Source organism: Exophiala dermatitidis (assembly GCF_000230625.1).
Source record: "Exophiala dermatitidis NIH/UT8656 unplaced genomic scaffold supercont1.2, whole genome shotgun sequence".
NCBI classification, from domain to species: Eukaryota; Fungi; Ascomycota; class Eurotiomycetes; order Chaetothyriales; family Herpotrichiellaceae; genus Exophiala; species Exophiala dermatitidis.
Genome location: NW_008751647.1, coordinates 916,760 through 937,287, shown reverse-complemented (window position 1 = coordinate 937,287; position 20,528 = coordinate 916,760). Strand labels below are relative to the sequence as shown.

Below are 20,528 nucleotides of genomic sequence, written 5' to 3'. Positions count from 1 at the left end.
GGCTACTGGTAAAATATCTGCGCTCCCGCCTGTAAGGTCCGCAGGACTATCGCCGTTGCTTATGTCATCAACAACTTCGGCGGAGCATTCCAATCCGGGGCGTGGGATTTCAGCAGGTTGCGAAAAATCTGTTGCTGGCTGAAAGTCTGGAGTTGCGACACAGAGCCGAGGACCATATCAGTAAGGCTGCTCTACGCCTTGCATGCCGTCTTGTTGAACTCACCAACCCATGTCTCGCTTAACGTCGCAATTGAGTTGTGACGGAGGCTCCCGCAGCTTGGTTTGGGAACGCCACAAAGCGTCCAGACGAGCCTCGAGCCAAAAGAGACACTTCGGCTGAGCCCAAAAGGGGTAGGCTCCTGTCTGGCGCGTGCCGTCGACACGTCTTTCTCAGCCGTGCCACAGAAGCCTCTCAGACTCCTTTTGCCCGTGTGTGTCGGCGACACCGCTGTGCTACTGGCAATTCGCCAATGTATGTAAAGATGCCCTGAGGTCTCGCCTTAGCTGTGCCTCTGCAGGTAGGTGTGATGGACGTCTCTCGTCGACCTCAAAAAGTGTGAGTGGATCCTTCGTCTCTGCTTAAAAGATGGCCGTCCTGCCCTCTGCATCTCCTTCATTCTCGCCGTCCGCACTGGATTGTCCTCATTGAGCCGATACAATGGCCGCTCAAAAGAATTTGAAGGGTATTGTCGTTGATTCAACAGAGGTCCCGGCATGTCCGCACCCACAGGGAAACCCCAATCAGGAAAAGCTCGACGAGGCTCTGCCCGCGAAAGCATGGCCCAGAGAACCCGTACCTCTGGTGCCAGACACAAAGGGTAAAATGTTCATGTGGATATACGACGGGGTGCTTCTGGCCGTGCCGTTACTTCTCATCGCCAAAATTGGCCTTGTCATCGGTGCATGGAGGCTGGACCGATCACACCGCGGCAACGACATTGATCTCGTCAGCAAACTCACCACTTTCTTGATCGAGTTCAACGGACAGATGACCACCGCTTTCACCATCGTGTTCGTCACGGTCATATCGACGTTGGTGCGGCGATATGCTTTGTGGAAAGCCCAAAGTGGGGCTCGAGTGTCAGAGCTCGAGCAGCTTCAGGGAAGCATTAGTCTTCCGAGCACGATCAAACTGATCTGGTCTTTACGTGCCTTCACAACCACGAGCGTTGCCCTAGTTGCTCTCTGGTCGTTCTACTATCTAGGCAGCCAGGCCAGCAAGCTCGAATTCCAACGGGTCAGTTCCGGATCTTTTCACAAGATGGATGGCTACATTGCGGGGCCGAACTACGTTTCTGGCTTCAACGACGCATCTTCTTCGTTCAATGTCGCCGATCTAAACGCCGCTCTGATTGCCGCCGAAGGCTTCGCAAATCCAGAATACCAATCAATAGCGTCGTCACGCTGGGGTACCGATTCCATCGGGTCAGCACTTGTTCCCGACTTGAATGCTATTTTGGACCAGGGTTGGTCGGTAAACGGTGCTGCATACGTCCCCGCCCATCCTGGCCGCCATGGATGGGTTAATGTTGCTCATCAATCGCTGCTACACAGCGCGGGTGACTACTCGTCTTTCGTCGGAAGGCCGGTTTACTTTTCCCTCGCCTACGATTCGGCCGGCGTCATGGCTATTCAGGTGAACAACGTCCTGGGGGACTACACCTATCATACAAAATACTTGTCGGTCAATTGTGGCCGCCCGTCGATCTTACCATATGAGTCCTTCCCTAGTGGAACATACATGAATCAGTCCATCAGTTTCAACATGACCGAGGTCCGAGCCGACGCGCCTCGAGATATTCAAGGCCATCCACTTCGTGAGTTCACGTTGGCGACGCGTTGGATACCGTACAACGACCAGGGCATCACGTCATATGGTAGCTCGCGACAGACGTGTAACATTACCTATGTCAACGTCGACATGAAAGTCCACTGTGCAGCACCAGGATGCTTTCCGAGCAAATTGCGCTACGCCAACAACACTTCTCGCCGGAACGCCACCTCGTTCAACACGCCCTTTCATGACGATGCTTTCGCCGCTGAATTCTTCAGCGCTCTCCTACTCTCTCGTGGCGCACAACTCAATGTTTCGATGCCCACGACGACCGGAGCCAATCTGGTCTTGGGCCTTCAAAATTTCATCGGGCCGCCTCCAGGTTACACCGGGCAGCAGGATAACTACGAGGCTTTTTTGGCAGCCGAACCGCGAGGCCTCCAGGCGCCGCTCACGCTCTACTTCAACAGCTACTACATGCTTTCGCAGAGTTTGACCGGCACTGGGCCGACCTTTAGCAGCGACGACCCGAACTTCCAACCCGTACGACTCCATGGTGCGTTGTACGATCCGCATTATGCGATATTGTGGGGCTGGATCGCCGTCGATTTTGTCTCGTGCACTATCCTACTGATCGCCGCCATCGTTGCATGCTGGTTACGCACCAGGACTCTGGCGCCGGATATTTTCGGTTACGTCTCCAGCCTGACAAGAGACAACCCTCACATTGAACTACCTGACAATGGCACAACCCTGAGTGGCCTGCAGCGAGCTCGACTTTTGCGGGATGTCAAGGTCAAGATTGGTGATGTCAGTTCGCCGGACGAGGAGACAGGCAGAGTTGGTCTTGCCCAGGTGCAGACAACCAGCGGAGTGCCGGTTGCGAATCTGAAACCCACGGTTGCTTATGTTTGATGGCCTGAGTGGATGAAGCGACGACACTAGCGAGCTGTCAGACCAAATTCCCATGACACGAAGATAATGATATTTTATTTATTACGACCTATTTTACCAGTCTTCCCTTCCTGCGTTAAATTGCCCGGTTTGCTACTACGTTGAGACATCCCTAATACTGACCACACCCTCTTTAATGCCGACCCTCAGCTGTACATTGGCTGAGACTGGCCTGGGCCACACTGCCGCTGGCTCCACAGGCGGAAGGGAACTGCTTGATACTGGCCGCCTTACGATGCAGCTCAATGCGTTCGTTGGTAGGTATTAACCATGAGAGAACAAAGAACTCTTCTGCCCCTTTGTTTCAGATTTCGAGGTATGGCAGTGGGTGAGTTGCACGTGGCCACGATGCAGTGACTGCCTCATCATAAGCGGTGATAAGACACCATGGCAATGATAGCCTATACTCTACTGCCTTGTGACAACCTCATTGCCGCTGCCTTGGAACAGTTCACGGAGAGTTACAAATCTCCTGTCTCTCGACCAAACCAACCTTCCTTCCTTTCTACATCCCAACACGCAATCTTTTATTCGTCCACGTCTCAGGTCCTCACTGGTCAGAGCTCCCCTGTCTAACCGTCTCGCCAACATCTATCTTGTTCCATCTCATCTTCAAGCATACATTCATCTGACAACGCTACAGTCTGCAGGTTCAGTACTGTTCCTTTACCCAGCGGTAACACTCCACTCCCAACACTCATCTACCAATACTCTATTTACTAACCCTTCACCCACTACCATTTGACATCCCAATCCATTCGCAATAATGACTTCCCAAAACAGTCAAACTGGCTATGGATACTCCGGCCCGGGATCTTATCCTCACACCACTTTCTACCAACACAATGGTAGGTACGCTCGCACCAATCTTGCATCCCCTATCACCGTCAATTTTCCACAGGTTGCGTACCACCACGTCCACCACGATGCGGGTGCGGTGGATTTCGCCGATTTCATTTCTCAACTGACTCAGATGATGTTCGCGATGATAATGATACCTGTCTACATGATGCAAACCGTCGCAGTCGCGCTCTTCTCCGTGGTCAAGGTTGCCTTCTGGGTCATTCGCCTGGTGATTCAACTTGTCTTGTTATACCTTCTCGTCAGATGGGCACTTGAAAAGTTCATTCCGCAGTGCAGTTTCTTCGAGGATCCTTTGCAATACCGCGTGTGTCGACCCAATCCATGGAGAGAGTGCTGGTTCAATTCTCAATGTGATGCAGAGCCGTTGTGGTGGCAGGTCCCGGAGCCAACTTCCATCTCGGTTTGTATCGTTTTGATGGTACTGCTTGTGTTGTGATCGGAAAAAGACCGATCGCAGTCAGTTCATCGACGGTAAGTCTGGAGATGACGACCAAAGAACGGTAAGTCAGGGAGACAGGTGGAGGATATCAATGGCTCGTGGAGATATATTGGTGTAGGCAAACTAGGGCAAATCGTGGAGGACTTGGACGTGGAGGAAATCGGACGTGAAGGACGTGCAGGAAATCGGTTGGTTGTACAAACAATATCGTCTTCGGGAAAGGAAATGCAGAAATAGCAATGTTTGGCTAAGGTAGATAATCCAGGGCTGGTCCCTAGTTATCACCTCAATCTTTTTCACTCGCACAAACCGTTCAAATCACACTGTCCGCAAATTATTTCTACAAGTTGGAAATTCAATCAAACGATTGACAAAAAAACTTTCGAACCAAACTGCTTGAGGCAATTTTCCCGTTCTTAGGATCTTCGACAAACAGGTTGCGAACCAAGTGAAAACCCCGGCTGGGTGGCTGCCACATTCAAACACTCTCAAGCCCGGCCAACGGTGTTACCCCCTTGACAGGAGGGGGGAACCACACGCTCTTCTACCTTGCAAGAGAGGGATTGGTGCCCAGGATTTCCTTCGAGAGAGCTCCTCTTACGAAGAATTTAGATTGTTTGGTTTGGTTTTAGAAGACTTTGTGGGTGTTTTTGGGGGGTAACGCACCACTCTGTCAAACGCCTGAGCCATCGAGGCCCTGGGTTTGGCTCGGTGGATTGTCAAAGGGAATTGCGCGACCGAAATGTATTCACAGTGGAATTTTGAAGGTTGCCGTGGTAGCCGGTGATGGGGTAGTGAATGTAGGCCAGATGGATATGGATATAGAGTGCGCACCGGCGGCCGTGTGGACTTACATAGGGATAGGGTTGAGGACGAGAGGGATCCCGTGAGGCTGTGAGGTATGTACGGTAGCTTCAGGAAGACGCGACGCGACGTGGCTCCATTCACTCGTACTCTACGCACCGTCTCTCGTCGTACATGGTAGCATACAGGCCGAGAATCTGATCGTCAGTCCTGAGGAATGGCTGCTCGCGTCAAGTGTCTATGTAGAGAAGATCAAATAACTGGCATGCCAATGATCTGCGTATTTATGTTTCAGGTGTTGGTGGTGGTGGTTGAACGCTGACCCAATGGATGAGCGCCCGAGTGGCTGACATAAGCCAGCCAGGGGCAATGTCCGCCTCGGCTTATCTCGTGGGCCGATCTCGCTGGGCCCGACATCCTATCGACCGAACAGACTGGACTGTATCTCTGTTAAAAGTGCTTGTTTTTGGTTTAATATCATATCATACCGTAAGTTCTCATTGAGTTTGTGTGCCACCACAAGTCGAAGGGTCACGGTATTGTCGCGCTCTTTTTTTAAAAAATCTAACACGTCGTCCCACATTTCCATTGCTCACGAGTATCCGCCAGACCATGAAGCTCAGGGCGGCGCCGACGCTTGTCCGCAGAGGACACAAATTCCAGCACCACTGCTGGACCAGCCGAAGCCAGAGGCAGCTTTCTGGAGTGTCAGCACAGGAGCAGCGGACGATTCTTCGCTCCGCCTCCACCTCCGTATCAAGTCGGTACAACGGTACAACAGCCTTGCGTCGATCTCTCAGCCGGACGGTGACAGCGTCAAGATGGACGGCGGCCCGGGCCCGTCCGGCATCAACATCAACATCTTCATTACCACAAGTTCTGGTCAATGACATGGCGAACCAAGAAGTTATCGTCGATTTCAACGGTACAGCGCTTCGATACCCGTCGTTCTGGCTACGGGACCACTGTCCGTGCAGCGAGTGCCAGCACCCCAGCACGCACCAGCGGCAGCTGGACACATTCACCATCGACCCGGAGATCAAAGTGTCGAGCGTGCTGTCGACACCGGCGGGCCTTGAAGTGTCATGGCCGAACCAAGCATCTTCCTCGACACCCAGCAACAGCAACGACACCCACAAAAGCGTCTATCCATGGGAATGGCTCGAGACACACCCGCCATTCATGCAGCCGAGCAAGACACGGCCATCAGCAACACCGACAACACAACAGCGGGCATGGCGCCACGTCCCGCCGTCCGCAGCACCAGACAACTTACCACGCGTGCCGTACGACATGATCATGAACACTCAGAGTCCCGATGGCCTCAAACAATTCTTGCAAAACATCCATACATACGGCCTATGTTTCATGCCCGGCACGCCAGCGACGCCCGAAGCAACACAATCCCTAATCGAACGGATCGCACACATCCGAGCAACGCACTACGGCGGGTTCTGGGATTTCACGAGCGAAATCAACCCCATCGACACGGCGTACACCAACGACCCGCTGCCGCCGCACACAGATACAACCTACTTCACCGACCCGGCGGGTCTGCAACTATTCCATCTCCTCGAACATACATCGGCACAAGACCCTTCACAGCCCGGAAAGGGCGGCGAATCGACATTTGTCGATGGCTTCGCCGCTGCTCAATACCTGTACAAGCATTTCCCCAACCACTACCAAGCCCTGTCGAACTACGCCATCACTTCGGCCGCTCTAGGTTCACCCGCCGGCGAGTTCTTAAACACAAACTCATCTGTCCTGGGATATCCCGTGCTGAACCACAGTTCGCCCACGGGAAAAGTCTCGTCCTCCCCGTCGCCAGCGACTCTGGTCCAGATCCGCTGGAATAATCTCGACCGGCTGGCTCCGTCGAGCCCCAGTTTCCCTAGCCATACCGCCCTGAAGAACTGGTATGCTGCCGCCCGAGAGTGGGCCCGTATCCTCGAGAGCCCCGAGTTCTTGTTGACGGTCAAGTTGCAACCTGGCGAGCCTGTCATTTTTGACAACTGGCGCGTCTTGCATGGCCGTCTGGGCTTCGAGGGCAAGAGGAGGGTCTGTGGTGCTTATACGAGTATGGACGATTTTAGAGCGAGATGCCGCAGTTTGGGAATAGAGGAGGCGTAACAATTTCTGCCTACAGAGAACAAGACAACCAGGTTTGCTTTCGACAGTTACAATCGTCTTTAAGACGACAAAAGAATATGGATAGGATATCCTGGCGTCTGTCTGGCATTACTATTACCAGCAGCAGCGCCTCATAGCATGGATCAACCACCAGACATCGCTGGTATAGCCCTGAAAGTACCACATGACACGATGATATCCTCACCTTTCGAGAGACAGTCCTTGGAGACAGTCAATTGACTCAAGCAGTACACACCCACAGAACCACCTATCTCGATCATCGATCTACGCACAAACTTCATGACATGAGCGACATTCTTATACTAGCTGACCCCTGCCACCTGCCGGATCTTTGGATATGATAGTCACGGTATATCTAACTCAGTTACCTGGGTATAAAGTGGACAGATCATCCGCCGGAAGGGTTGGGTCGACCCCTGGAATCAGGAGTCGGAGGCCACGGGAAGCATTCCCCGGCGTCAAACGTAGAGTGGAAAGCAACAAGTGGACTAGAATACTTGGTCAAACGATCGCCTTACATCTTCTTCGTCGAATTTGCGAGTATTAATGTATTAGTAATGGTCTCTGGGAGTAAACTGCCTCTGCCTCCGCTCCAGCTCCAAGTCGACACATATCCAGGGCATTTGGTAGCCCAAGCTGGATCATGACTGTTATCAAGCCCAGCACTGATTTCCATAGTCATACTGACCCCCTAGCAGTAGATGCAGCTGATGTGTTCGTAACAACCAGCTGAGTTCAGCAACAACCGCATCGTGCCTCCAAACCACCTCTCCGCAACAACGATCGAGAATCCGAATTGGCAACAGTCATGCGAACTTGCTGACCTCAAACCTCCTTATGACCCAGCCCATACGAGTCCAATTTGACATCCTTAAAATGCAAACAGCTGAGCCCACTCGGCCTCCTTTTTGAATCCCATGTACATGTCCCACACGGTACACTTCAAGCCCTGACTCTTATCCAACCGCGCTCTGGCTACTGCGATCTGGTCAATCTTGCCATGGTGGAACTTAACCGACTTTTCAAAGGCGGCGCGCATCTGACGGATATTATCGAGCTCTTCGAGCACCGTCTTCTCGACCTCTGGAAGTTTGGCATGGATGCGGGCCTGGGTGTCAAGGAGGTCGTAGTAGTCTTTGATGAGGTCATTGAATAGGCGGACCTGGTTGCGAAGCCGGTCGAGCCGGCCAAGGTGGATGTTGAGTTGAGCTTCGAGGCCCGCTCGGTCCTCGGGAAGGTTGTCAGATGCCTGTCCGTTGGCGTTCTCAGAGTTCTCGCTCTTGGAGCTGTTGTTGCTGTGGGTAGAACCCGCCTTTCTCAACGTGGAAACGAGGCTTTTCAAGCTGCTGAGCGACTCAGCACGGTCTGCCTCGGAAGCCATGTTGCTCAAGTTGTAAGCGTCGAGAGTCCTGCGCAGTCTATTCTTCAGAGAGCGTGCTCGGATCGACGCTCGACGAGCTTCCCAGTCAAAATCGAAATCAGTGAGACCTTCTTCCTCGTTGCCAGTCACCTCCGCAGGCGGGGAGAGGGGCTTGATTGAGATGCGTGCTCGTGGTGGCGTAACTGCTTTGGCTTCGTTCTGCCCTGCGAGGTTGGTGCTGGAGGTGAGAGGTGAAATGTTGGTCACAAGTTCATCAAATCGAACGGCCGGAGGTGGACGCAGGGGAGAATTTGGCTGCGAGGGTGATTTGTTATTGCGATGGTCAGAGTGCTCGGATTCAGAAGTCTTGGGTGAACTATCGACTGGTGAGGATGGATCGACGGCTGTTGGCTCTTCTTCCTAAGTCGAGATCGCAGTCGCAACAACTTCGTCAGTCACAGCAGCCAAGTGAGGCACAACTGAGGTTTCAACTTCTTTGGGTTCAGCGGCCGCTCCACCAGCACTGTGTGCAGGCTCGACAGTTGCGGGCGCAGAACAATTGATAGACGGGAAAAGCTCTTGGTCTTGATCAAAAGTAGGCAATTGCAGTTGAGGACAGGTAGTAGTAGTAATTGATGGTGTTGGCTTGTTTGAGGTGCCGGCGGTGTCGTAATGGAGCGCTGTGCCAGTGCTTGCTGCAAACAACGCAGGCTCGTCTTCCTGTGAAGTATTAGCAAGTGAACAAAAGGCGGTGGACAAGCAGAGAACACGTGCTCCTTCACTGATTGTATTCAACTCAGGGCTTTTCCTCAGTCTTCTTCGTCGAACCTCTTTCGATCTCGCCTTTCTTACGTCTTGTCTGCCTCTTCCCATTCCTGTTCGACCTTCTGCACGCTGCCCCCATGGCCACAGTCTGAATGGGATCAGTCGTCGACAATCACAGCAGCAGAGGAGACCTCCCAAGGGTGCCATAGCGAACGACCGATACGAACAAGCTTTATGATATACAATGCATGCAAATGTGGTGGTCCTGCAAAAAGAGGTTCAAGATACAAGAATGAGAAAGCGAATTGAAATGAGAATGAGAGATACTTTGTTAATCAAACAGTTACCCCGTCTCTGATCATCAGCGCTGATGGAATTCCCCTCGCTGAGGTCAGCGATGGGAGCGCCCGCTGGCGGCGGTCAAACTGTCATCCACCGCTCAGGAAAGAGAGACACGGATACTGTCCTCGCAAGCATCGCACCTGCTAGGTCAGGACCATCATCATGGCCCTGTCTCAACCCCATCCTGCCAGAGTCCAGCTGGTCCTTTCACCACCTCTCGTTGTGCCCGCACGTTGGGAGCCGATGGTTGCTTCAATATCCCGATGTGCCCCGGCGAGACCATGAGAGAGAAACTTTTCTCGATCAATTTCCACGAACGACTTTGCTTTGAGACTTGTGATGAGGCTGGCGCCGGCCCACGGTCCGAGAGAGTCAACCTGCCGAAGAACGGGACGGACTGGTGGTGGTGCGTCCTTTATCTTTTGCCTGTAAAATCGCTCGACGACCAAATCGTCGGTTCCTGCCTGGTTCACGTCATGTCGAGCATCCGCGGGTGACGCTCTTGCTTGCGAGAGCTCTGCAAGTCCTGCTCGTCGGCGCTCATGGTGTATTCCCCTTACGGCAGTCCAACCGTATTGAGATATGATGGAGTCGGCCGTATCAAGAATGCATTGAGACAAACCAGACACCTTGGAACCACGACCAGAGAAGATGATTCTAGGCATGCAGACACCGCGGACATCGCTGGACAAAGAAAGGAGTGTCCTATACAGGAGGTAGCTGGCAGATTGCTCGTGGTCATCCGGATGGAGTTCATCCTTCTTCCCCACTATGGCCTCGACAGTAGCGAGATGGAGAGCTTCGCACGGAATAGCTATCGGGTGCGATGAGGTCGCTGTTGGCCAGTCTATTACGACGTCTGGGCTTTCCATATGCTTCGGAGTGGAGGACGGGTGCTGTTCAATGTCAAGTCCTTTCATGCCTACTGCTAGCTCTTCTTGCTCGGCATTGATGACCAGGACATGACACGCACCGGCCCGATCGACAAACTCCTCCACAAAATCAAAATCCAACAGCAGTGAATCTCGAATCGACACATCTTGCTCCATTCTGATTGTGTCCAACAGCTCACCAACCTTGGCTGTCAGGGCCTTCATGCCACGGGTAGTCCGACGGACATGCACCTCACGGTATTCGTAGATTGCCGTTATGACCGTTTCTTCCCATCCTAAATCAACCACCAAACCAGACCGCAAACCGGCCGCGGCAATGGTCATGGCAGGTGCAGGAAGCAAAGTGATGGATGAGTACTTCCATCGCTCAAAAAGGAGGGTGAGAATCGTGGATAGCACCGGGAGAGGAACCAGGGACGGCAGGACGAGGATCAACCGTGCAACACCGGCATCGACAAGTAAATGTTTGTTGTACACTTCGCGAACGGCGCGTTCTAGCTTATCTTGTAGCAATCCCAGATCGGCGTCGCCCAAGTCGTTCCTCCATAGCTCGTACTCTTTACTTCGTGCATGTATGGCTACTCTTCTTCTCTTGTAGTCTGGCAGATGTGTGCGATAGTCCCCAACCCTTCTAGAATTCTGGGGTGTAAATGGAATGGTACACTGAGGGCCACTTTCGCCCTGGAAGCCTGCACTGAGTCCACGAGGGTCGAGTTCGAGGATGATGGGGTCTTCCTCAGCACGGAAGAATGAGGATGCCGGGGAAGATTGGACGGAGGAGATGTATCGATTAGTGGGAGTATGAGGAGAACCAGATAGTTGTCTTTCACGCAGCCCGGGACGAATGGCGGAGGCGACTGTCGTGGCCATGGCTCATGGTTTCCCTTGCAGACTACTGCGTCGCCTCCACCCTTCGGCTGCCGTGTATGTTTCTAGGGATTTGGTCGAAGAGGGAACATTGCAGTATCATGTATTGCGGAGGACTGGGGGCGGTTGTGGTTGTATGCGGACGCACGTCGGGCACCAACCAATGGGACGGACGTGAGAGAGTCCGAGGCTGCGTTAGTCAGCACGTCCAGTATCTTTAGTCCCAGTCACGGTCTGCTTCAAGTTCACAAGGAAAACCACGGCTGTGGTCCCCTTGGTTACCGTAAGCATAGATGAGCCAGCATGGTAGCCAAAATTATTTTATCAGAACGCATATTCATCCTTCTCCCGCTGCGCTGAACTCACCTCCAAGATTGATCTGTTTACCAGTACTGCGCTCCGCAGACAGTGTAATCCCCCGTACTAGTAGTAGCAGTCGCGCTTGCACCGAAGTTTAGCCGCGCGGTTGCCCTTGGAGTGGCTTGTGGTTCGCAGGGCTCAGGCTGATGTAAACAAAGGCTACCAGATTTGACCGACAAGGCCGCACAGCGTACGACGACACCATTAGAAGCAGTGTTTTCAGATTGAAGCAAGATGTGTGAAGGCAGTGATGGGTATTCCAGGGTAAAGATTTACGCAGGAGCACCGATAACCGAGTAAAATGAATGCTGACGTCTTCCAGCATACTCAAAGAGATCGGCAAGGGTGAGCGGGTGGCATTGGCAAAACTCGCCATAGAACACCTGGAACAATCAAAGCGTCCTCTCAGGTTAGCCATTGACGCAGCGATATGGAACTTCCAAACCCAAGCCGGCCAGGGTGGGAAGAACCCCGCGTTGAGAACGCTATTTTATCGACTGGTGAAATTGCTCGCTTTGCCTATCGACCCTGTCTTCGTCTACGACGGCAAGAATAAACCCCTTACCAAACGGGGCAAGACTGTGTCGAAATATGGCACTTGCATCTCAAACGAGATGTCAAAGAGGCTCGTCCAGGCCTTCCGCTTCCCCTCTCACACCGCACCAGGCGAGGCTGAGGCGGAATGCGCCATGCTTCAAAAACACGGCCTCGTCGACGCAGTCATGAGCCAAGACGTCGACGCAATCATGTTTGGCTCCTCTTTGACTTTGAGGGATTGGTCCAAAGAAGCGTCTAAACACAACAAATCTCCTACTCACGTAAATGTGCTTGATCTTGCACGAATCAAGTCTCTGTCCGGGCTGGACCCTGACGGCATGATTCTCGTGGCCTTGCTAAGTGGGGGTGACTATGATGAGGCTGGGGTGCCTGGTATCGGCTCTACATTGGCCTGCGAAATTGCAAGGGCTGGCTTTGGGGCTGACCTCGTGGAACTCGCGCGCAAAAACGATGAAGATGGTCTTCGGGAATGGAGGGAGAGACTGGAATTCGAACTCGAGACAAATGAGAGTGGCTATTTTAGAAGACGCAAGAATGTCAAGCTCCCGGAGAATTTCCCGGATCGAAGAATCCTGGGATATTACATCAATCCGGCAGTTACACCGGAAGATCAACTGCCAGCACTGGAGAGCAGGTGGATGAAAGCATGGGACTCTGATATTGATATAGAGGCACTGAGGACCTACGTTGGGGAAACATTCGACTGGCTGTACAAACCCGGCGCGTGGAAACTTGTGCGTGTCATGGCACCAGCTCTACTCGCTGATGGTTTACGCCGCGGCGTAGCCAATTCCCACATACATTCGGTCGAACAGATCACAGAGCGCGGCAAACATTTCGTCAGTGACGGTATCCCCGAACTTCGGGTGACGGTTATCCCGGCTGAGGTTGTTGGGCTCGATCTGGACGCCGAGGAGGACAGCCCAGAATATTTGGATCGTCTTGCTGCCGAGGAGCATGGCGGAGTCGACGAAGTTGGCATTGCTGGCGATGATGATATTACACCATCAAGTCCCTCCAAGAAACGGAAGTCTCCTCCCTGGTTACCTCATGCTCCGGAGAAGATGTGGATTGCCGAGACCATCGTCAACATTGGGGCGCGCGAGCATGCGGATAAGTGGCGGCAGATCCAAGCCGAGCCGAAGAAGTTCGCGACACGCAAGAGCCGAAAGCAAACAGAAGCGCAAAAACAAAAGAATACCGGTGGAATGCAGGCTGGTGCGCTCTTGGGCTATGTCGTTGCATCCAAACCGTCAGACCGAGAAAAGTCTGTGCTCGCCTCTGAGACCTCAGAGTCGTTATCACCTTCGCGGAGAACCCGTATTGGCCATGATTCCCAGCCATGGACCCCTACAAAACCCCGACCGATTCAACTTGATAATGTGGACTCGCCCGCCATAAAACACTTTTTCAAGCCTAGCAAAGCCCGGTACGCAGTCGATGGCGCCGAAGAAGCCTTGAGGCAAACAGTGCCTGTCGCAGCAACCAAACCCGACTCTAATAGTATGTCCAGCCTCCGGACTCCTCCAATCTTGAAAGCAGCGTCTCGTGAGGATCCGTTCCTAATAACGTCCTCACCCGTAAACGAGACGGGGACCACAACCGAGGGTATCTCCACTGGAAATGCTGACCTCCAATCTGAGCGAATTCCAGATACTGTGACACGGCGCAAGAAGCGGGGACATGGGAAAAGAGACGCGAAGGTTTTTGATCATGAGGGACCAAGCAGCGAAGAACCTGCCTCGCCCACAACCAGCCCGGTCAGACCAAAGCGGACCATTGAGAGTTTCTTTGCTCCTTATATAGCTGCAAGTCAGCAACAGTCGCCCTCCAGGCAGGTCGTTCCGAATGGGGTGACAAAGGAGCTTGTCAGGAATGGATCGGATCTCGCCAGAGAAGAGATCGAAAAGCCCCTGGGCAGACATCTCCGGGCGATTCCGCGCCCGAGCCTCCCAGGAACCTGGAGAGAAGCACCGGATGATGTCAACCGGAATAGCCCGCGCAGGTTGACCCGGGCCGCTCCAAGAGTCAGTATAGTCGACCTGACCGAGTGTTGATACATTTGAGTTCGCCTAAGGGCGCTTGACTTTCCAGAAATCTTTGTTTTCGAAGAATCCTTTGGTACGAGTGATCTCGACCGCAGCGGCCTCGATGGTTGCGATAGCGCTGGGTTTGTCGATATGGACTTTTGCGGCTTTATGGCCATAGTTGATTGTGACTATTTGAGCGACGGCGGTTGCCAAAGCTTCTAATGTGTGATATGCCGACCCACCGACTTTCTGTTTGGACGTTTGTCAGTATTGCTAAAAAAGTTGGGCAGTTGGAAGGTAGCGTTTACTTACTTCGACTATTTCTCGTACCATGTCATGCAATGCTACTGTGTAGGACTCCTCGGGAGGCTCGGAGCCGACAGCAGCGGTCATCAGAGGCATAGTGATATCAATGAATAATGACTGTTGGTAAAGACGTTCATGTGGGTTGACCCCGATAATGCAGCTGCAGGCAATCTGCTTGACAGTCACGCTCAAAGTCGACATGGCCACTCCAGGACCTGAATTGTCCACCTGGAACTGGTACAAGACTCCACCGTTGACTTGCAGGAGAGCCTTTGGGAAGAGAATGTCGATATCAAGCTTGGTAAAGTCGTACACCACACTGTGTAGCCGAGATATCAGGGCGCGAACGGTCGGGAAAACTTCGCCCGGGTGTAGACCGCCACAGAGCCTCTTGTACAAGGCGCCATAGTCCATGCTCAGATTGACATTGTCCTGAGCAGCTGCGCCCTCGAAGTTGGCCTCGGGCTGTACCTCAAGCGTGATTAAGGTGGGCTGAGCCTTGCCGAACCGTCGCCAGGCGTCGAAGCCAACGGCAAGATCGAAGCTCAAATTCTTCAGTATTACTTTATCCATTATGGGAAGATATATCGTTGGCGGATGCACTGGCAATAACAGAAGAGGACTTTTCGAGCCAGAACGTGTATAGACGCGGGTATGGTCTAAGAGATGAGAGCCTGTTCAGCAGTCTCGAGACGAAATCGACGGAGTGGCCCGCGGAATTATGTTAATCCAGAAGCTTATCCGACGGGTCAAACTCCCCAGAAACGGCCTTGCCACATGCTTCACGTGATGAATCCGGGGCCGTTCTGTGGCTGGTCGCGGCGTCGGCTCCCACGATTTTCCACTCCCGATGCCAACTGGATTTCCCAGATTCTTGTGCTTGTGCTTGTGAGTGCCAGTGCTGACCTGACACCGACCACGTTTGCGGCCACTGCAGCGCCCAAAAATTTCCCGCCCGACTACTTTACATCCTCCCCTTCCCTTGCGAACTCACAACCACCGCTTCACCTCTCCTGTGTATTGTTTTCCGGGCTCGAATATTGTCAGATTTTGTCCTCCTTCAATGGGTCACAGGGCAGTTACTTCCTCTTACATTATTGTTGCATGCACTCCTGCGATCTATGGCCTGCTTGCCCCTTCCCATGTGAATCTCCCCCCAACCGCATTCAACGTCGTCACCGGTGACTCGGGTTGGCTACTGGCGCAAAGTCCGTCCTGAACAAGGGCGGACGGTAATATAACGACGGTCGGGACGAGTATATCCCCATACTCTTTACTGGAATCCAAACCACAGAGTTAGACGAAATCCAAAAGACAGAGTTAAGCGTGTCTGGCATACATTCGAAGAAATATGAGCGTTGGAATCACTCAAACAATCATGGAAAAGACCCAAGAGGGCTCGGGCGCTGCGTGTGCTGCGTGTGAGCCCAATGATATTACTACGGAGTTGGAAGCTGCGCTCAGCTCGATTGCATTGGGAAACAATGCGGCAGATATTGCTGAACCCGAGATTACCCCTATCCGAACGAGAAGCCCTCCTGTTACACCGCAGAAGTCGAGTGCCATGAACGGCGGCGGGGTGGAGGCCGCAAGCCAGAGGGGACGACAGGAGGTCAAAGGCAGTGCCATCCTGTCCACCACGGCTGCCCGGCGCAACAAGAAGAAGAAGCACAACAAGGCGAAGGCGGCTCAAGCTTTGAACACTGTACGAGGCTTCACTCCGGCCGATTCGGGCGCCGAAGACTCTGATGCGTCACGCACCACCAGTCCTCGAGTGTTGTCACCTAACCCGCGTCTGCCTCCGTTGGCTGGTGCCAGTCCCGGGCTGCGACCGCAGTCACCGGGGATCAGCAGCTTAAAGGCTCAACTCGACGCTCTCAACTCACGCAGTGAGAGTCGCTCGACGTCGCGTGTCCGGAACACTCTGGATTCGGAGGCTACTAGCAGTGCGGCGAGCGCGGCTTCCGACGTTCAAGGCGACGAGGTGCAAGAGGACTTGGTCAGCTACCACGTTCCGATCGATCAGGACTTTGTCAGCCAGTCCATGGCCGATACAGGACTCGGCACCACGTCAGCCGGGACCATGACCGCCGATCAGCGTGCCACTTCCATGATAGCTCGCAAGATGACCGCCGCCGACTTCACCCCCATCCGCTGCCTGGGGGATGGTGCATTCGGCACCGTGCTTCTTGTGCGCCAGAATGCGACAGGCCGCTTGTTTGCCCAAAAGCAACTGACCAAGGCCTTTCTCAAGGTCCATCGGAAGCGCATCGAATCCACAAAGTCCGAGCGCACCATTCTGGAACTGGTCAACCGTCATCCCTTCATTGTCAACCTCTACTATGCCTTTCAAGACCATGAGAAGTTGTATCTCATTCTCGAATATGCTTCTGGCGGTGAACTTTTCCGCCATCTGGAGTTGGAAAAGTTTTTCTCGGAAGAGGTGGCGGCCTTCTACATTGCCGAGATCGTCCTAGCACTTGATTACCTGCACAACACTGTCGGCGTGATCTATCGTGATCTCAAGCCTGAAAATTGCCTTCTCGATGCCGAAGGCCATCTTCTCCTGACGGATTTTGGGCTCAGCAAGGTGGCGGTCGAAGACGCAAACACTCCAGGTGGCAGTCGCTGCAACAGCCTCGGGGTTGGTACCATCGAATACATGGCCCCGGAGATCATTCGTGGTTCCGATGAGTCTGACTGGGGTCCAGGATATGGAAAAGCATGTGACTGGTGGTCGCTGGGCGCCATGGCATGCGATCTCATGACAGGCAAACCTCCCTTCGGGGGAGGTAACTGGACCAAGATTCAACAAAACATCCTGCATCAAAAGCTAAGCCTGCCGTACTTCTTGTCCCCGGATGCGAAAGACCTCCTTACAAGATTCCTGCGCAAGGAGCCCAAGAAGCGACTTGGCGTCGGTCCCAACGATATTGCTATCATCAAGAAGCACCGGTTCTTCAAGAAGATTGACTGGAAAAAGTTGGAGGCGCGGGAACTCGAGCCACCAATCAGACCTTTGGTTACAAACCCCGAGCTTGCAGAGAACTTTGCGAAGGAGTTTACAGGTCGCCCCATTGAGACGGCTACTCGGCGACACAGCAGGGCCTTGAGCAAGTCTGATCCTTTTGGCGGTTTCAGTTATGTTGCGAGCAACAGCCTCCTGGAGGAGTCCATCTTGTCCGAACTAGACGAGGCGATCATAGACGAAGACTTCTAGAGATATTCTTACGCGCGACAAGGCTAGAAGCGGTTTCGGAGTTGAATGATGACTTGGATAGCATGTGGCAGGGAGCAAGGCATCTGAGGTGATGAGTCAGTGTTATGGGCCGACCTTGAAGGGTACCCCTACTCTAGAAATTGATTTGACTCAGAGACTGGACACACAAGGATTATGAATAGAGGTGAGTATCCACATGCTGTCATCAAACATGAAACCATCTTGCTTTCCTATCCAATATTTTTCCTGTTGAGGGGGACTCAGACTGCGCTATTCGAGTTACAGCCTCGCAGCCTCACAGCCTCACAGCCTCGTCTGTCACGTGGAACACGCGCTGACTCAGGCTGCCAGTGGTGCCTGCGACTGGGCAGTTTCCGCATCTGCCTTAATTTACATGTACCTGGTACTTTGCTCAGCACAGCCTCACTTACAATGACTCCCTTCACTTCCTCTACTACCTCACCTACCTACTCCTACTGCCACTTATATATCTCCCTTCACTTGCTCTACCACTTCATCTTCTCCCACCGCTCCATTACTGCTTCCACCCACCGCCCTCATGGATCAATTCCTCTACAGTTGCCACTACCACTACCACAACTTCGACTACTCCTACCACTACTACTCCTCGTGATTCTCTCGGAACCTTCCCCTTCTTACCTCTCCCTGTCACACCCGTCTGCACCAAATCCTCTTCTCCAGACATTACCCTCTCTGCTTTTCATCCCCTCAGGGCACCGTATCGAAGTATGTGGCAACCGATCTCGTCTGTGTTGTGATTTCCTTCTGACAACCCATCTCCACAGTCGATAATCCTTCTGCTGCCCACTGTTGTTGACCTGCAAAGCTGCTGCCATGGATCAAGTGAAAGCGCCTACAACAATCCTCGATCTTGAGATCGAGGTTCTGGCGACCATTCTAGAACATGTTTGCGACACCTCACCTCGAACCGGTCCGGCACTCGCGCGAGTCAACAAACAGTTCAATAATGCTGTCCAACTTGTCCGCCATCGCCACACAACGCTTTACTGGGACCATGAAGCCGGGTGCTTCGTCACACGAGCAACGATTTACTGGGACTATGAAGCCGAGCGCTTCGTCAAACGAGCAGGACTACCACCCAGCTCATGGAAGACGGATGACTTTCTTCGAGGAGTGCGCCATCTGACAATTACCCGGTGCCGCCCATGTGGACGCTCGGAGTTTTACCAATCTATGGGGCAGTTGAGCGAGCTCATTTGTCAGATCGGCAACTTGCAGACTTTGACTTGGGACTGTTACTTCCCGCCACTGGCCTCCATCGTCCAGACTCTCGAGGAGCGACACCCAAGAGCCCACTTCCATGTGCGTCGGGTGACGCCGTCGGACTGTGACTGGCTCGACGAACTGCCAGAGGCAAGCAAAAGCCCTCTGGTAAGCAAGTGTCTGAGATCGTTCGGAGCCGATTGTGTCGTATACGGCGACGCCCAGCGGACTGAAAGGGAACACATCCTCTTTCAGAAGATCATCAACAGTGCGCCAAACTTGAAGTTCGCCTCTGTGATATCCTCTGGGGCCCACCCATCTCTGGTGTTGACCCCAGCTATGGTGGCCGGCTGGGAAACCTGGCATGTCAAACAGAAGCCCACCTCTTCGCTTCGTCATCTGACACTGGACGGCTGGCCTTTATCGGCACATGCTCTCGACTATTGGTCAAAAGTCGTCGACCTGACTGCTCTCGAGAGCCTCAAGTGCAGCAGGGGCATGCTCACCAAGTCATACTTTGATCGCGCTCCACAGGTTCTCACCAATCTCAAGCATGTCAGTCTCAATCTCAGATCAACTACCGCGCGTGAGACTGTCGAGGCTGTCCAAAAATATATTGAAACCTGCGCGCCCTTGTCGACACTGAGTCTCTGGTCCTGGCACGGTAAAGTCAGTTTGCAATCCATTCTGTCGAGACACGGCCCTACCTTGGAAGCACTTCATCTTCACGAGCGCGAACCCCATGGATTTTATGTTCAAACATCGGACACTGACCCGCCCCGACGGCCTATCTTGTCTACGGATGAGCTCCGTCAGATCCTTGAATCGTGCCCCAAGTTGAAGGTCTTTACCTTCGACCTTAAACGTAAGACACAATTTCTCAATATCAATGATTATCAGGGGTACCTGGACCAACTCAAGAACGTCAAGCTGGACAAGTTGCAAATTTACTTTGATTGCGGCATTCAATACCTCTCCACCTCTATTCACTGGGAAGATGAGCGCATCCCGAACAGATGTGGCGCTGAGTTTCCCTCGGAACCTGTGTTACCACCTTTCCAATGGGAACCAGGCCACCCACCCCTTTACCCTCCTTCATCCGGTGACAATATCCGTCGCTTCGTCGGCGAATTGTGGAAGCACATTTTCGGAGCTCGCACCTATGGTGAGCGTCTTCTCGATGTCAAGTTTGGCGAATGGGAGCAGAAGGGTTTGCAGCACCAGCGCTGGGACAATGAAAATGAACGTCAGAAGGATCTCAGAGTGTATTGCCAGGCAAGCCCACATGAAAGAGACGATAAAGCGGGAGAGTGTCAAATCTTGATGAAGTGTTGTGGCGGAAATCATTCGCAGCTATTTTCGTCTGGTTGAATGAGTTGCGACTAATTACGCAAACATAGATTGTCGGGATAAGGAGACGTGTCTCGTTACTGACATATCTGACCCCAGACCGGACGAGGAACCTTCCCACGCTTTCACCGCATTGACGAATGGTACCGATTCTACGTTGGCACTAAAGTACCTAGATCCACAAATCCCAACACTTGGCTCCGCAGTTTGCGATGTCAAATGTCATGACCGCGAAATGCATGT

The 20,528-nt window shown here is 53.0% G+C and overlaps 8 protein-coding genes across 9 annotated transcripts; 5 read left to right on the top strand and 3 right to left on the bottom strand.

Moving 5' to 3' along the window:
• The first annotated feature begins 117 nt into the window (after nt 1-117).
• HMPREF1120_01840 lies at nt 118-2,789 on the top strand. Of its 2 annotated transcripts, XM_009155866.1 has the most exons (2): nt 118-556; nt 705-2,789. In XM_009155866.1, exon 2 carries the CDS (start codon nt 824-826, stop codon nt 2,687-2,689), a length of 1,866 nt encoding a protein of 621 aa, XP_009154114.1. In that variant the 5' UTR covers nt 118-556; nt 705-823; the 3' UTR covers nt 2,690-2,789. The 2 variants fall into 2 exon arrangements, with proteins under 2 accessions (XP_009154114.1, XP_009154113.1); XM_009155865.1 differs by having other exon boundaries at nt 118-2,789.
• Nucleotides 2,790-5,246: 2,457 nt separating this feature from the next.
• Nucleotides 5,247-7,643, top strand: HMPREF1120_01839 (trimethyllysine dioxygenase). Its single transcript, XM_009155864.1, has one exon. The coding sequence runs from the start codon at nt 5,448-5,450 to the stop codon at nt 6,966-6,968; it is 1,521 nt and encodes a 506-aa protein (XP_009154112.1). The 5' UTR covers nt 5,247-5,447; the 3' UTR covers nt 6,969-7,643.
• A 217-nt stretch (nt 7,644-7,860) lies between these two features.
• On the bottom strand, nt 7,861-9,222 carry HMPREF1120_01838 (uncharacterized protein; the record flags this gene model as incomplete). The annotated part of the gene is made up of 3 exons (XM_009155863.1): nt 7,861-8,769; nt 8,842-9,069; nt 9,202-9,222. The coding sequence occupies 3 exons, from the start codon at nt 9,220-9,222 to the stop codon at nt 7,861-7,863; spliced, it is 1,158 nt and encodes a 385-aa protein (XP_009154111.1).
• A 407-nt stretch (nt 9,223-9,629) lies between these two features.
• Nucleotides 9,630-11,219, bottom strand: HMPREF1120_01837 (uncharacterized protein; the record flags this gene model as incomplete). The annotated part of the gene is made up of 1 exon (XM_009155862.1): nt 9,630-11,219. The coding sequence occupies one exon, from the start codon at nt 11,217-11,219 to the stop codon at nt 9,630-9,632; it is 1,590 nt and encodes a 529-aa protein (XP_009154110.1).
• Nucleotides 11,220-11,624: 405 nt separating this feature from the next.
• Nucleotides 11,625-14,602, top strand: HMPREF1120_01836 (DNA excision repair protein ERCC-5). Its single transcript, XM_009155861.1, has 2 exons — nt 11,625-11,840; nt 11,899-14,602. The coding sequence occupies exons 1-2, from the start codon at nt 11,827-11,829 to the stop codon at nt 14,189-14,191; spliced, it is 2,307 nt and encodes a 768-aa protein (XP_009154109.1). The 5' UTR covers nt 11,625-11,826; the 3' UTR covers nt 14,192-14,602.
• On the bottom strand, nt 14,207-15,043 carry HMPREF1120_01835 (dihydroneopterin aldolase; the record flags this gene model as incomplete). The annotated part of the gene is made up of 2 exons (XM_009155860.1): nt 14,207-14,413; nt 14,477-15,043. The coding sequence occupies 2 exons, from the start codon at nt 15,041-15,043 to the stop codon at nt 14,207-14,209; spliced, it is 774 nt and encodes a 257-aa protein (XP_009154108.1).
• A 778-nt stretch (nt 15,044-15,821) lies between these two features.
• HMPREF1120_01834 (serine/threonine protein kinase) lies at nt 15,822-17,690 on the top strand (the record flags this gene model as incomplete). The annotated part of the gene is made up of 1 exon (XM_009155859.1): nt 15,822-17,690. One exon carries the CDS (start codon nt 15,822-15,824, stop codon nt 17,688-17,690), a length of 1,869 nt encoding a protein of 622 aa, XP_009154107.1.
• Nucleotides 17,691-18,545: 855 nt separating this feature from the next.
• HMPREF1120_01833 (uncharacterized protein) lies at nt 18,546-20,306 on the top strand (the record flags this gene model as incomplete). Its single annotated transcript, XM_009155858.1, has 1 exon — nt 18,546-20,306. One exon carries the CDS (start codon nt 18,546-18,548, stop codon nt 20,304-20,306), a length of 1,761 nt encoding a protein of 586 aa, XP_009154106.1.
• Nucleotides 20,307-20,528: the final 222 nt, after the last annotated feature.

What these genes read in the sequence shown, in the direction of transcription:
- HMPREF1120_01840 (XM_009155865.1), top strand. Translation starts at nt 659, where the DNA reads ATGGCCGCTCAAAAGAATTTGAAGGGTATTGTCGTTGATTCAACAGAG.
- HMPREF1120_01839 (XM_009155864.1), top strand. Translation starts at nt 5,448, where the DNA reads ATGAAGCTCAGGGCGGCGCCGACGCTTGTCCGCAGAGGACACAAATTC.